We start from the raw sequence: 14225 nt of genomic DNA, 5'->3' as shown, positions 1-14225 counted from the left end.
ATATAATGCTGCACATTTGTTGCCGTTTTCCGACATGAATGGCTTACAATAACTACCCCTCACTATAGTGATATATATCTTTCACATGTTCAATCAGGAGTTACAACCATAAAATTCCGGTATGTTCGTGGTAGATTATCGGGACTTTATTACATTAAAGGCACTCAACTTTTCCGCATTGTTGTCATTTTACAGTGGTAAGTACCCACAGTCTCGTTTGTACAGTACTGCAGTAGAAATACGGGTGCTGGAATACTTCAGATAAAAATACGGATTCAACCAAAGTAAAAATAATTATAATAAAGAAAAAAGAAATATTTTCAAAACAACGTGTTCCCATAGCTTTGATAACATTGTGAACTAAGCACAAAAGCTAAATTAGTTCATGATAACAAGTGAAAAACACACGTTATGTGTCTTTTTCCAGGCTTAGACCCAGAATTATTGAACGCACAAACTTGACAGTTTGTAGGCTGAAACAAGACACATTCCACACGATTCTCTGAAATAAGACCACGGATGGGTAATATCTTGCTTCTGCGAATCGTCATTCATGCTCCCTGGTTCACGTTCCTCCATGTCGCTGCCTGTTTTTCTGCCTTAAGGCCCCAAGATTGGAATGATCAAAATCTCAACCACAATTGACTCTACTTCTCTGTTTCGTCTTTTTTTACGTCATGTCGTCATCTTTGGAAATTGATGAAAGTAACAAGCATATTTTTGACAAAGGAGTAAAAAGAGATATGTTTTTAAATTTAGGAGGGAAAAGTAAAACCTCGTCAGAAAAGTATGACTGTACAGTATAATGTACTGAATTTATACTTTGTTACTTCCCACCACTGCCATTTTGTCATCACATATTTTTGTATGTATTTTTAGATTGTACAAGCCCATATTTCGAATATATTGATGTTTCATTTGCAGGGAGGATGCGTTCCAGTATTTTGCATGAGTGTGTCTGCATTGTGCTGACTGCAACTCTTGACTGCAATGACTTCTTCTTCTTCTTCTTTTCCTTTCGGCTTGTCCCTTTAGGCGTGGCCACACCGCGTCATTCTTTTCCATGTAAGCCTATCTCCTGCATCCTCCTCTCTAACACCAACTGCCCTCACGACATCCATCAACCTTCTCTTTGGCCTTCCTCTAGCTCTCTTGCCTGGCAGCTCCATCCTCATCACCCTTCTACCAATATACTCACTATCTCTCCTCTGGACGTGTCCAAACCATCAAAGTCTGCTCTCTCTAACTTTGTCTCCAAAAAATCAAACCTTGGCTGTCCCTCTGATGAGCTAATTTCTTATCCTATCCAACCTGCTCACTCCTAGAGAGAACCTCCATCTTCATTTCTGCCACCTCCAGCTCTGCTTCCTGTTGTCTCTTCAGCGCCACTGTCTTTAATTCCTACATCATGGCTGGCCTCACCACTGTCTTATAAACTTTGCCCTTCATCCTAGCAGAGACTCTTCTGTCACAGAACACAAGTGACATCTTCCTCCACACGTTCCAACCTGCTTGGACCCGTTTCTTCACTTCCTGAACACACTCACCATTGCCATGGACGTTTGACCCCAAATATTTATAGTCCTCCACCCTTGCTATCTCTTCTCCCTGTAGCCTCACTCTTCCCCCTCCACCTCTCTCATGCATGCACATATATTCTGTCTTACTTTGATTCACCATCTGTCCCTCCAAGTTCCTTTCCTGGATGCCAAACTTACCCATCACTTCTTCATCACCCCAGTTTCTTTCACCAACATGTCCATTGCAATCTGCACCAGTCACGACTCTCTCTCTCTCTGTCTGGGATGCTCAGAACTACTTCGTGTAGCTCCTTCCGGAATATCTCTTTCACCTCTTGGTCACATCCACACTACCTGTGGGGCATAGCCACTAATTACATTATCCATAACACCCTCAATTTCAAGTTTTAGCCTCATCACTCGATTTGACCCATAGGGCTGCACAGCAATACGAGTTTGCAAACTGTATAACATATCGCTGAATTATAATAAATAAAAGAGTATATACTCAGCTTTTTACGAATGTACCTTACCTGATATCATTACAGTATTTATAAGCTTTTATAATAATAACACGCCACTTTCTTATTCACTGAATGTACCTGAATGGCGCACAGCAGGAGTGTGTGCAATACTGTGAAGTCGTCAGTGAGCGCCTCCCCAAACGGTAAACACGATTGACGTCAATACCCTGCGACCCACACGTTTGTGTGCACGATGGAGGAGTGTAGTTCGTCCACAGTTACTCTGAGAGAGTTTGGTTGCGAGCAAAATTTACTTTCTCGTCCTGACGGTTCGGCGTCTTTCATACAAGGTAACAACTTGTATAACTATAACTATGACTCAGTTTCAGAGAGTTAGCATTTAGCTAATTGTCATTTTGAATATTAATGATTTTAACGGTTTGTCTTCTAGAAATATTTGTGCTATTCAAAACAAATGTAAAGACAGACAGCCGTGATGTATCAATTCTCAAAACACTGCGACGTTTAAGCCCTTAAACTAGCACGTGCTTTTAAATCTATGACCCATTTCTATTTGGCCCACATAGTATATTACTAGGGAGGTAAATGAGATGTAAAGAGTTCACTTCTGAATGAAACAGATGTTCATACAAAAACGTGTTAATTATTGTGGTTGTAGTTTGCAGTGGTGTACAACTGTACTGCGTCATCATTCGAACTATTTATACTACAGTATTGTCCACATTTTAGAACAGCTTTCATACAACAACCACAATGTATCTATTGTTTTAAAAAATGTCCATGTGTCAAACTGTCATTATTATGATAAAAACAATGTCATAGCTGTTAGGAGTCCAGTCAATTTTATTCATATAGCACCAATTCACAAAAGAAAGTTATGTCAAGGTACTTTACACATTGAGCAAGTCAACAACCACATTCCTCAAGCTAGACAGCAAGCACTTGGCGATGGAGGCAAGGGGCAAACTCCCTCTAAGGCCCGGTACACGCGTAACAATAATCAGACTGTTTTTGCCCCATCCCCACCAAAGACGACAAACACCAGACTAGTTTAGTATATTATCCTGTGAGATTATCCTATGGTCTGAGGTGTGTTAAGAGTGAATTTGTTCCCCCAATAACAGAGTCCAATAAGCTTAAATATTAAACCTGTTCAATTTCTACAACCAAAAATCTTCATTTGTGTAGAAAGCTGACTACTCATGACTGTGAATTCTGTCGTGAAACAGAATGTAGCCAATCAAGAAGCGACTTCACTGATGAACAACAAAATGGCCGTACATAAAAACAAACATGTCCTACCCTTTTTTTTTGTATAAAATTGGATTTCCCCAGACAGCAAGAAGTATTTTCCAAAGCAAGCAAGTCATTACAATATCACCATTCTGCAATACTCCCGCCTCCTGTCTCTTCGGAAGCACTCGGGGAAACATTGGCACAACATATCTGGAGGTGTTTGTTTCAGATCACGCGAGATTTGTGTCTTGGAGGCAGCAGAACACAATCTTTGTGTGTGATCTTCCGTGTTGCGATTATTGGAGCACACCACACGCAGTATGACCAAAACTGTTAAATGCTTGATTTTGTATCTTCACTTATGTGATCTGAAACAGATTTAAAAAATCATTTCAGATTTAAAAAATCCTTGTGTGTACCAGGCCTACGGAAGAAGCTTCAAACTTAACCAGGGTCTGTGGGGTGACCGTCTGTCTCGGCCTGTTGGGTTGAGATTGAGAGACAGAGTAGGGTTACAGAGGGTAGCCTGAGAGAGAAAACATGATATAGAGGGGTTGAGCAACTGATGGAGGGATGAGAGATCAATGAGCATAACAGCCGTATCAGCAACAGTAATCATTACATGATGACAGCAGCAACGACAATAACTGTGTATGTAATGTCATGTGATGGCTGGTGAGTGTATATCCATATACAAAAATTGGATCACAAAGGATATTTTCTGTTTAATTAACAATATTGTTTGTTTAAAGGTGACACAAGCGTACTGGCTGCAGTGTACGGCCCAGCTGAAGTCAAAGTAAGTAAGGAGATTTATGACCGGGCAACGCTGGAGGTGATCATACAACCCAAAGTTGGACTTCCAAGTAAGTCATGAGCTAACGAGCAGTCAAGGGCTTTGTTGGAAATGTCTGTTGCTGTCATTCTAAGCGTCACCACCAAGTGGAGTCAGCGAGCTATACTTGTGTAAATTACACACAGGAGCCGCTTTCATATTGCCTGTAAAGGCTGCTGTCTGACTGAGACAAGACAGCGCCTGTGTGTAGGGAGGGACAGGGGTGTGCGAGTTTAAAAAAAAAAACGATAACGATCACAAGATGGAGCAATGTGTCTATTTAAATGACTTGTTCATTTGCTGTATATACTTGTGTACTGTACACTGAGTATCTTCATGTCAGGTCATGTATTCTAATCAGTCAGGTCAAACCAACATTACAACATGATAGAAATAATGGGTGCTAACTTATTGTAATCAAATTACTTCACACACAACGAAACTTTAGAGCATGATTCAACAGAACGCCGGTACAACCGTTAGTGCTAGCACTAGCTTTCTAGGCTAGATAATGTTTTGTTGGCTGCTTTTGAGCCGTATTGTATTAAAAGTACGTGACCATAGCTCAAGCAATCCTTGAACGAACGTCTTCTCCCGAGCACCCGTGACCACCACCACCACACGTTTTTCCCCATTTTGTTCTTTTTTTTTACCAACACAACACAACACACGCGCGATCCATTGTTGTTCTCGTGGCCACGGTAACGAGTGTATCAGGTCACGTTTGATTGACAAAGCCCAGTGATCGTAAATTACGTCAAAAGACACGCCACAAGGCTAAAAATAAACTGGCTTTTGGATTCAAATATACTGTGTACGACGGCGACGCGGAGTAAATGTCTTTTGCGGAACGGATCAATGATGTCATCTATCGGATCGGCGAATTATGACATTAAAGCCGATCAGCATAAAATGCTAATTATCGGCCGATACCGACCAAGCCGATCAAATCGGTGTAAAGTCTAGCAAAAATATCAACCAAGCGATGGCTCCTATCTGCAAAAACTCCGTAAGTCAAGGTACCACTGTATCCTTCATACATCAACACTAGACTCTGGCGCTCATTTCATTATCTGACTCTTATGCCGTGTCCTCATTTGAATTCTCTATAAAAGGCATTAGCGGATAAATGCTGTATCTACACTTACGGCTGTGATGTCGCAACTTTGCTGCATCTCTGTTAATGAGGTTTGTCTTTTTGTAGGTGTGAAGGAGCGTGCTCAAGAACAGTGTGTGCGGGAAAGTTGCGAGGCGTCTCTGCTGCTGTCCCTTCACCCTCGCTCGTCCCTCACGCTTGTTTTACAGGAGCTCCATAATGACGGGTCTGTATCCTTCGCTAACACAGCAAGACTTCTGCAGCTTTTCTTCCATGCAGCCTAACCTGTCCGTGTACACAGAGCCGGCCACCGCCTCAATGGGATCTGAAGCAAAAATTTATTTTGACGCACTTTATTTCTGCCAATATTATTGCTTATTAATTAGCAGGGGTGTCGCTAAGTATAGTACCTTAGGAGTCTGAGACCTTGATCCAAATTTAGAAATGTGTGTGTTGGTTTGGGTGCTGAGGGAAATATTTGGATTGTTTATTTTTAGGAATTATCTTATTTGTATTTTTGTGTACGATTTTTTTTTTTTTTTGGTGGGCTAAGACAAAAAAAAATTAACAAAACCACATACAACACAACATTTTGGGGCTGGGTTAGGACATTTTTGGTGGTGCTTCAACCCCCGAAAATCGCCTTAGCGGTGTCCCTGTTGATCAGTCATACACCTACTATGAACTCATTACATCTCTGGCAGTGTTGTTTACATGATCCTATTGTCAGCCTTACATGTCTTTACCCATGTATGATTTTTAATCTCACAAGGTAGCACATTCAGCTACAAGAGTGGACTGGGGTCTGCATGTACAGTATGTCTGTCTTTTGCTCCCTGACCTGTTGTCCAGCTGTTGTCCTGCTTCCTAAACGGCGCCTGCATGGCAATGATGGACGCCGGCTTGCCGATGAGTTGCCTGTTCTGCGGCGTCACCTGCGCCATCCATGCGGACGGAAGAATCATCACTGACCCGACTGCTGCTCAGGAAGCGGTAAGTGTGAATTTCTCGTGTCGGAGAGAGTCCAAAACGAGTTGTCAGTGAATTACGTCGCCCTTTCGCTTTGCAAGCTAAGGATGAGCTGGAAATTAACTGTTAAAGTTAAGCATGTTCCATTCATCCATTTTCCATTACGCTTGTGTGGACTGGTTACCAGTCAATTGCAATAGACATTCAGACAAAAAAAGCACTTACATTTGTACCTATGGACAATGTAGATTATATAGACATATTTGTCCTGAGAATTTAGTACGTCTGAGGTTTTAAACTTGACTTTATGTAATTTCAAAATAAAATGGAGGCCTATAAAGGAAACTGATGTACTATCAATGCTAAATTCATGAATGTGCTCATCTGCTTTTGCCCTCATCAGGAGAGTCGAGCGCTGATGACCTTCGCTATCGACAGCAAAAAGCGGCGAGTGATGATGACCTCAACCAAAGGATCGTTTTCAGTGCACGAGGTGGGTAAAATAAAACAGTGGTTCTCAACCTGGATTCTGGGGACCCCCAGGGGACCATGAGCTGTGACTTGGGTGTCCGCAAAATACTTTTTGTAATGAATTATTATGTTATATAATTTAAATATAAGTGCATACCTACATATGGGGACTGGGGCGGCAATAAAACAAACATAATAAACCAGTGTGTGTGTGTGTGTGCGCACGTGTGTATGTTTGCATACAGATGCAGCAGTGCATTGCTGTCAGTCAAACAGCATCCGAGAAGATCTTCAGCTTCCACAGAGAGTCACTAAGGCGGCGTTACTCCAAAAGCGTCGTCTGATCTTTTTTAACTTTACCCGCTGCACAAAGACCAATTTTTCTAATAAAATATTCCTCACACACTTTGGGCCTCTTCTGCTTCATTTCACTTCTAGGTCATTTGTGTTGTGTGTGTATCGTGTTCATTTTAGAACAGATACAAAGGGATGGAATGACGCAAGTGAGATGAAAGCTTGAAGAACTCCTGTATTCACGAGGTAGGAATCTTTATGAGGTCTTCCATCAATCCCTCCATCCATTTTCTGAGCCGCTCCTCCTCACTAGGGTCGCGGGCGTGCTCGAGCTTATCCCAGCTATCATCGGGCAGGAGGTGGGGTACACCCTGAACTGGTTGCCAGCCAATCGCAGGGCACATACAAACAAACAACCATTCGCACTCATAGTCACACCTACGGGCAATTTAGAGTCGTCAATTAACCTACCATGCATGTTTTTGGGATGTGGGAGGAAACCGGAGTGCCCACTTCACACTCGGCTGCGAACAGCTCCAGTGAGAGTTGGAGATCACGGCTTGATGAAGCCAAGAGAACCACATAATCTGCAAAAAGCAGAGATCCAATACTGAGGCCACCAAACCGGACCCCCTCTACACCTCGGCTGCACCTAGAAATTCTGTCCATAAAGGTTATGAACAGAATCTGTGACAAAGGACAGCCTTGGCGGAGTCCAAGCCTCACCAGAAACTGGTCCGACTTACTGCCGGATATGCGGACCAAACTCTTGACACTGGTCGTAGAGGGACCGAACAGCCCGTATCAGTGGGTTCGGTACCCCATACTCCCGAAGCACCCCCCACAGGACTCCCCGAGGGACACGGTTGAACGCCTTCTCCAAGTCCACAAAACACATGTAGACTGGTTGGGCGAACTCCCATGTTCCCTGCCGAGGGTGTAGAGCTGGTCCACTGTTCCACAGCCAGGACGAAAACCACACTGCACCTCCTGAATCTGAGATTCGACTTCCCGACGGACACTCCTCTCCAGCACCCCTGAATAGACCTTACCAGGGAGGCTGAGGAGTGTGATCCCCATGTAGTTGGAACACACACTTTGGTCTCCCTTCTTAAAAAGGGGGACCACCACCCCAGTCTGCCAATCCAGAGGCACTGTCCCCGATGTCAACGCGATGTTGCAGAGGGGTGTCAACCAGGACAGCCCTACAATATCACAGACCCTTTAGGAACTCCAGGCGAATCTCAGCCACCCCCGGGGCCTTGCCACATAGGAGCTTTTTAACCACCTTGGTGACCTCAAACCCAGAGAGAGGAGAGCCTGCCTCAGAGACCCCAGACTCTGCTTTTTCATTGGAAGGCGTGTCAGTGGAATTGAGGTTTTCGAAGTATTCTCCCCACCGACTCAAAACGTCCCGAGTCGAGGTCAGCAGCGCCCCATCTCCACTATACACAGTAATGGAGGTATGGAACATGTTCCACTAGGACTCAATGTCCACCGCCTCCCCCGGAACGTGGGTGAAGTTCTGCAGGAGGTGTGAGTGGAAACTCCATCTGACAGGGGATTCTCCCAGACGTTCCTAGCAGACCCTCACGTTACGTTTGGGCCTGCCAGGTCGGACCGGCATCTTTCCCCATTATCGGCGCCAACTCACCACCAGGTGGTGATCAGTTGACACTTCCGCCCCTCTCTTCACCCAGGAGTCCAAGACATGCTGCTGCAAGTCCGATGACACGACCACAAAGTCGATCATCGAACTGCGACCTCGGGCGTCCTGGTGCCAAGTGTACACGTATAGACACCCTTATGCTTGAACATTTTGTTCGTTATGGATAATCCGTGATGAGCACAGAAGTCCAATAACAGAACACCCCTCGGGTTCTTATCGATGGGGCCGTTCCTCCCAATCACGCGCTTACAGGTCTTACTGTCATTACCCACATGAGCATTGAAGTCCCCCAGCAGAACGATGGAGTCCCCAGCGGGAGCGCTCTCCAGCACCCCCTTCAAGGACTCCAAAAAGTGTGGGTACACTGAACTACTGTTTGGTGCACCCGAAGGCGGAGGGAGGCTACCCTCTCGTCCACCGGGGTGAACCCCAACGTACAGGCGCTGAGCCAGAGGGCAATAAGAATACCCACACCTGCTCGGCACCGCTCACCGTGGGCAACTCCAGAGTGGAAGAGAGTCCAACCCCTCTCAAGAGGGCTGGTACCAGAGCCCAAGTCGTGTGTGGAAGCGAGTCCGACTATATGTAGTCGGAACCTCTCGAGCTCACACACACCAGCTCAGGCTCCTTCCCTGCCAGAGAGGTGACATTTCACATCCCTAGAGCCAGCTTCTGTAGCCGGGGATAGGATCGCCAAGTTCCCCGCCTCTGGCGACCGCCCAGCTCACATTACACCGGACATCTATGGCCCCTCCCACAGGTGGTGAGCCCATGGGAAGGGGGACCCACGTTACCCTTTCGGGCAGTGCCCGGCCGGGCCCCATGGGTGCAGGCCACCAGGCTCTCGCCTTTAAGCCCCAACTCCAGGTTTGGCTCCAGAGGGGGGCCCCGGTGACCCGCGTCTGGGCAAGGGAAAACATCTTCCTGAAATCTTTAACATCATAGGGGGTTTTGGAGCTGTGCTTTGTCTGGTCCCTAACCTAGGACCTGTTTGCCATGGGTGACCCTACCAGGGGCGTGAAGCCCCAGACAACTTAGCTCCTAGGATCATATGGACACACAAACCCCTCCACCACGATAAGGTGACAGCTCAAGGAGGGGATTCATGTATGTATGTATATATGTGTGCGTGTGTGTGTATGTATGTATATATATATATATATATATATATATACATATGAACACAAATATAAACAAATATCCATCCATCCATTTTCTGAGCCGCTTCTCCTCACTAGGGTCGCGGGCGTGCTGGAGCCTATCCCAGCTGTCATCGGGCAGGAGGCGGGGTACACCCTGAACTGGTTGCCAGCCAATTGCAGGGAACGTAGGAACAAACAACCATTCGCACTCACAGTCATGCCAACGGGCAATTTAGAGTCTCCAATTAATGCATGTTTTTGGGATGTGGGAGGAAACCGGAGTGCCCGGAGAAAACCCACGCAGGCACGGGGAGAACATGCAAACTCCACACAGGCGGGGCCGGGGATTGAACCCGGGTCCTCAGAACTGTGAGGCTGACGCTCTAACCAGTCGCCCACCGTGCCGCCATAAACAAATATATAAAAAACAATTTTGTTTTTGCTCCCATTTTTCATAAGCTGGAGTCCAAGATCTAAAACTTTTTCTACATACACAAAAAAGGCCATTTCCCTCAAATATTGTTCACAAATCGGTCTAAATCTGTGTTAGTGAGCATTTCTCATTTATCGAGATAATCCATCCCACCTCACAGGTGTGGCATATCAGATGCTGATTAGACAGGATGATTATTGCACAGGTGTGCCATAGGCTGCCCACAATAAAAGGCCACTCTGAAATGTGCAGTTTTATCACACAGCACAATGCCACAGATGTGTTCTGAGGGAGTGTGCAATTGGCATGCTGACTGCAGGAGTGTCCACCAGAGCTGTTGCCCATGAATTTAATGTTAATTTCTCTACCATAAGCCGTCTCCAAAGGCGTTTCAGACAATTTGGCAGTACATCCAACCGGCCTCACTGGAGTGGGCGAATGCTCACATTCGATGGCGTATGGCACGTTCGAGAGGTGTTCTCTTCACGGATGAATCCCAGTTTTCACTGTTCAGGGCAGATGGCAGACAGGGTGTGTGACGTCGTGTGGGTGAGCGGTTTGCTGATGTCAACGTTGTCAGTGGTAGTGACAGCGAAATATGTAGAATTCAGGGTACTTTTGTTGTGAAATGCAACATCAGATTTCGATGGGATCTATTTTGGTGGAGACCTGAGGTGGTGTAGTGTCCCCCAGAACTTAACTTGTGTTGCGATACCAAAGAGATTTTTGTCAATTATTTTTTAAAATCCGTGTTAATGTTAGTGAAATATGCAGATTTCAGGGGACATATTTTGAAATAAAACATCAGATTTGGAATGGACCTCTTTTGGTGGAGACCTGGGGTGGTGTGGTGTCCCCCAAAACTTGACTGGTGGTGCGATACCGAATATATATATATATAGATTTTAATTATGTTTTGAAATCAGTGGTAGTGACAGCGAAATATGCATTTTCAGGTGAGTTTTACTTTGAACTGATAGCTGGCATAGGCTCCAGCACGCCCGCGACCCTAGTGAGGAGAAGCGGAACGGAAGATGAATGAATATCAGATCTACATCAAACCTCTTTTAGTGAAGTCCTTGGTTGGTCTCATGTCCCACAGATTTGGACTCGTCTTGTGATACTAATGGGATTATTTTTTTGTAATTTTTTGAAAAAAGTTATACTTGCAGTCATGTATGGAGATTTCATATAAACTATTTTTTTAATGCATCTCAAGATGCAAATTAACCTTGCTGGTTGAAATCCTGGCATAGTTTACCTTCTCTCAGGAGTGGACTGGTTGCATTATAAAAGAGAGCTTATTTAATACAATTATTTTAAATCCGAAGCATTGACGTCCCTGTAGGCCTATTATTGGTAGGGTTTTATTTTGAAGGTGGCTTTCGCCGCTAGTTGTTGGCTTATTGCTGTAATGCCTAGTATGAACAAAATTAGGGGCGGCTGGTTTGACTTCTTTACAAGTGGAGTCTGGCTTAAGTGCAGTAAAAAGGAGTTGTCTCTTTGAAGTTCTGTGCTTATTTGTTAAAATGACACACCCAGCAATTAATCAGGGTGTGGTGTCTATTACATTATTGGCCACAATTTGGGAAAACAAGATTTTTACGCAACAGTTGCTGAGGCGTGTTGCTTATTTGATGATGTGGATGACAAACCCAGTGGTTAATCAGGGCGCAGGATCTACTACAGCGATTGCCACAATTTATTGGAATATGGTCTTTTTTTTTTACTGAAGGAAATAAAAAGTTGTCTTTTTGAGGTGCGGCGCTTATCTTTCAAGTGGACATTGGGGCACTGTTTAATGAAATTATGCAGTTGTTATGCAAGAAGGTCCTGTGCATATATGTTGAAATGGATGACGACTGTCTACGACAGGTTTTAAAATCTGGTAGTTTTCTCATGAAACATTTGGTGGTATCAGATATCATGATAAAGATTACAGCCACCATTATTTTTTCATGAAGGAGAAAAAAAGAAATAAAATGACTTATCTATTTGAGGTTCGCCGCTTATTTTCGGGGTACTAGTTGAGGCCATAAAACATAAAAAGAATTCAACTCAATTTCAAAGAAGTGCATTTTCATTAATTAGAATTCATTGGTTTTCCTTCCACTTTATTTACATTTAACAGAAGAACGTCAGCCCAGAGAGGAAATCCACGTGTCATGTGACAGGAAGTGAGTGGTCCAGGAGGATTCTCTCAGGCTTAGGAGATGGTGGAGGATTGTTGGAAGCTGATGTGGTATCATGGGCCATCTTTGTGTACTGTTCACACACAGTTATTGTTATTAATTACATTTGATAATCATCGGTGCACTATATGATATAAAAACTACATCGACACATAAAATGTGGACTTTCCCCTTGAAATAGACACTGGCTTACATTAATGGCACGCTGAAGCTCAAGCCAAGTCAGGTGAGGGACTCATGCTGGACATCTTTTTGTCTCTCTGGAATTCCCAAACGAATATTTAAGCACTCTTAATTTGCAAACTCCATGTACTCACTGTAACATAACTCCTTTTTGCCCTGTCTCTCATCTCTTTTTTGGCACTTATCTTAACAGCGTCAATCTCTCATGGTCGTCATATCTTCTCTCACACTGCACAGTGGAAATCTTAAAATTCAATCCAATAGGTCCTGAAAGGTGATAATATCTTTTAACCTGAGCACACAAGTTAGCATCTTGTGTGCAAGTGAAATGCATTAAAAGACTTGATAGTAACTTGTCGAGATAACTTGTGCCAATGGGATAGCATTTTACCTGAGATAAAAGCCTGTTTAACAGGGAGGTCCTGCAAAATGAACACATCGGTCATGACAGAAGATACAGCATTTGTCAGCCTTTGCGTTTTACACAGAACCCACCAAAGAAGAGTTTCTGCCAATGATTGAATATGGATTTCACACATAGACCCGCATGATGGCCAAACCGGAGAAGAGCCGATGTTTATCCACCTTTGCTTTTTACACACTACCCAGCAAAGACGGGATATTGCCAACTGGATTGGATGTTGCTTTGACGCAAAGGTACTGCAAAATGGCCAAATCAGAGCCATGTTTATCTTTTTATACATTTGTCCTGCTGTGCCTTTTACACAGAACCTGGAAAAGCACAGCATCAGTCCAACGTACCCCCCCCCCCCCCCCCCCCCCCCCAAAAAAAAGAAACTGGCCGACGACCATAATAAGCCCCCATTTGTTTTGTTAGTGAAATGGCTTATTGGACTGTTGGCAGAAAATCCGAGATCAGACGAATCGCCTTTGCCTTTCACACAGAACCCGGCGAAGATGGTATATTGCCAAATGGATTGACTATTTATTTCACACCGAAGTCCTGTATAATTGCCAATTTAGCGCACATGGTATACCATCAAATGGATTGGATATTAATTTCACAAAGAAATCCTACATAACGGCCAATTTAGAGCCGTAACAAAAGACCGGGTATTTATCCACCTTGTCTTTTTAAACACAGCGCAGTTAAGGCGTATTATTACCGGTACCTCAGAAGTGGAAACTGTCCAAACGTGCCACATACAAGTTATACCAAGGTGTAATCAATCTACAGACTCGTCCTGCATTTAAAACTGCAGAAAAATCAGAAATATCCCAATATATCTAAAAAATGTGGTAGTCAAATATAAACAAAGAATGTCCAAGGATATGCAAAAACAAATATTGTTTGTGAATCTCAATTGTGTCTGAATACTTATGTCTCCATACCAACTTGGATACAATAAACCAACACTAGCGAATATGTGCGAGTAATTGACGGCTGCCCCCAAATTTTTATAATTGCCTATATTAATAGTTTAAACTATAAATATACCCCAAACTCATTACCCTAAAAAATAAATGGCTTATAGATTATTTGATTTTGAAAAACTGCACCAGAAGTGTTCATCTATGTTAGCTTCGTAAGCTGTAAAAACACCAATTACTATTTTGCTTTCAGCCAGCACTTTCGTGTCATCTTGTTGCATCTCAGGGCATTACAGAAAGAGCACAAAATATGCAAATACCCGCCAGTAAGTGAGTTTTTCAGCAAATAGCTGAGGTTAGGTTGCATG

At 43.8% G+C, this 14225-nt stretch overlaps 1 protein-coding gene across 3 annotated transcripts; it reads left to right on the top strand.

Moving 5' to 3' along the window:
* The first annotated feature begins 25 nt into the window (after positions 1-25).
* exosc5 (exosome component 5) lies at positions 26-7017 on the top strand. Of its 3 annotated transcripts, none has more exons than XM_061781774.1 (6): positions 26-197; positions 3994-4107; positions 5281-5402; positions 6025-6165; positions 6545-6634; positions 6858-7017. In XM_061781774.1, exons 1-6 carry the CDS (start codon positions 122-124, stop codon positions 6954-6956), a joined length of 642 nt encoding a protein of 213 aa, XP_061637758.1. In that variant the 5' UTR covers positions 26-121; the 3' UTR covers positions 6957-7017. The 3 variants fall into 3 exon arrangements, with proteins under 3 accessions (XP_061637758.1, XP_061637757.1, XP_061637759.1); XM_061781773.1 differs by lacking the exon at positions 26-197 and adding an exon at positions 2177-2334; XM_061781775.1 differs by lacking the exon at positions 26-197 and adding an exon at positions 2397-3916.
* Positions 7018-14225: the final 7208 nt, after the last annotated feature.

The sequence above is a fragment of the Phyllopteryx taeniolatus genome, chromosome 8 (genome assembly GCF_024500385.1).
Source record: "Phyllopteryx taeniolatus isolate TA_2022b chromosome 8, UOR_Ptae_1.2, whole genome shotgun sequence".
Classification (NCBI taxonomy): domain Eukaryota; kingdom Metazoa; phylum Chordata; class Actinopteri; order Syngnathiformes; family Syngnathidae; genus Phyllopteryx; species Phyllopteryx taeniolatus.
Note: the sequence above shows the minus strand (reverse complement) of the source record. Positions and strands in the feature narration are given on the sequence as shown.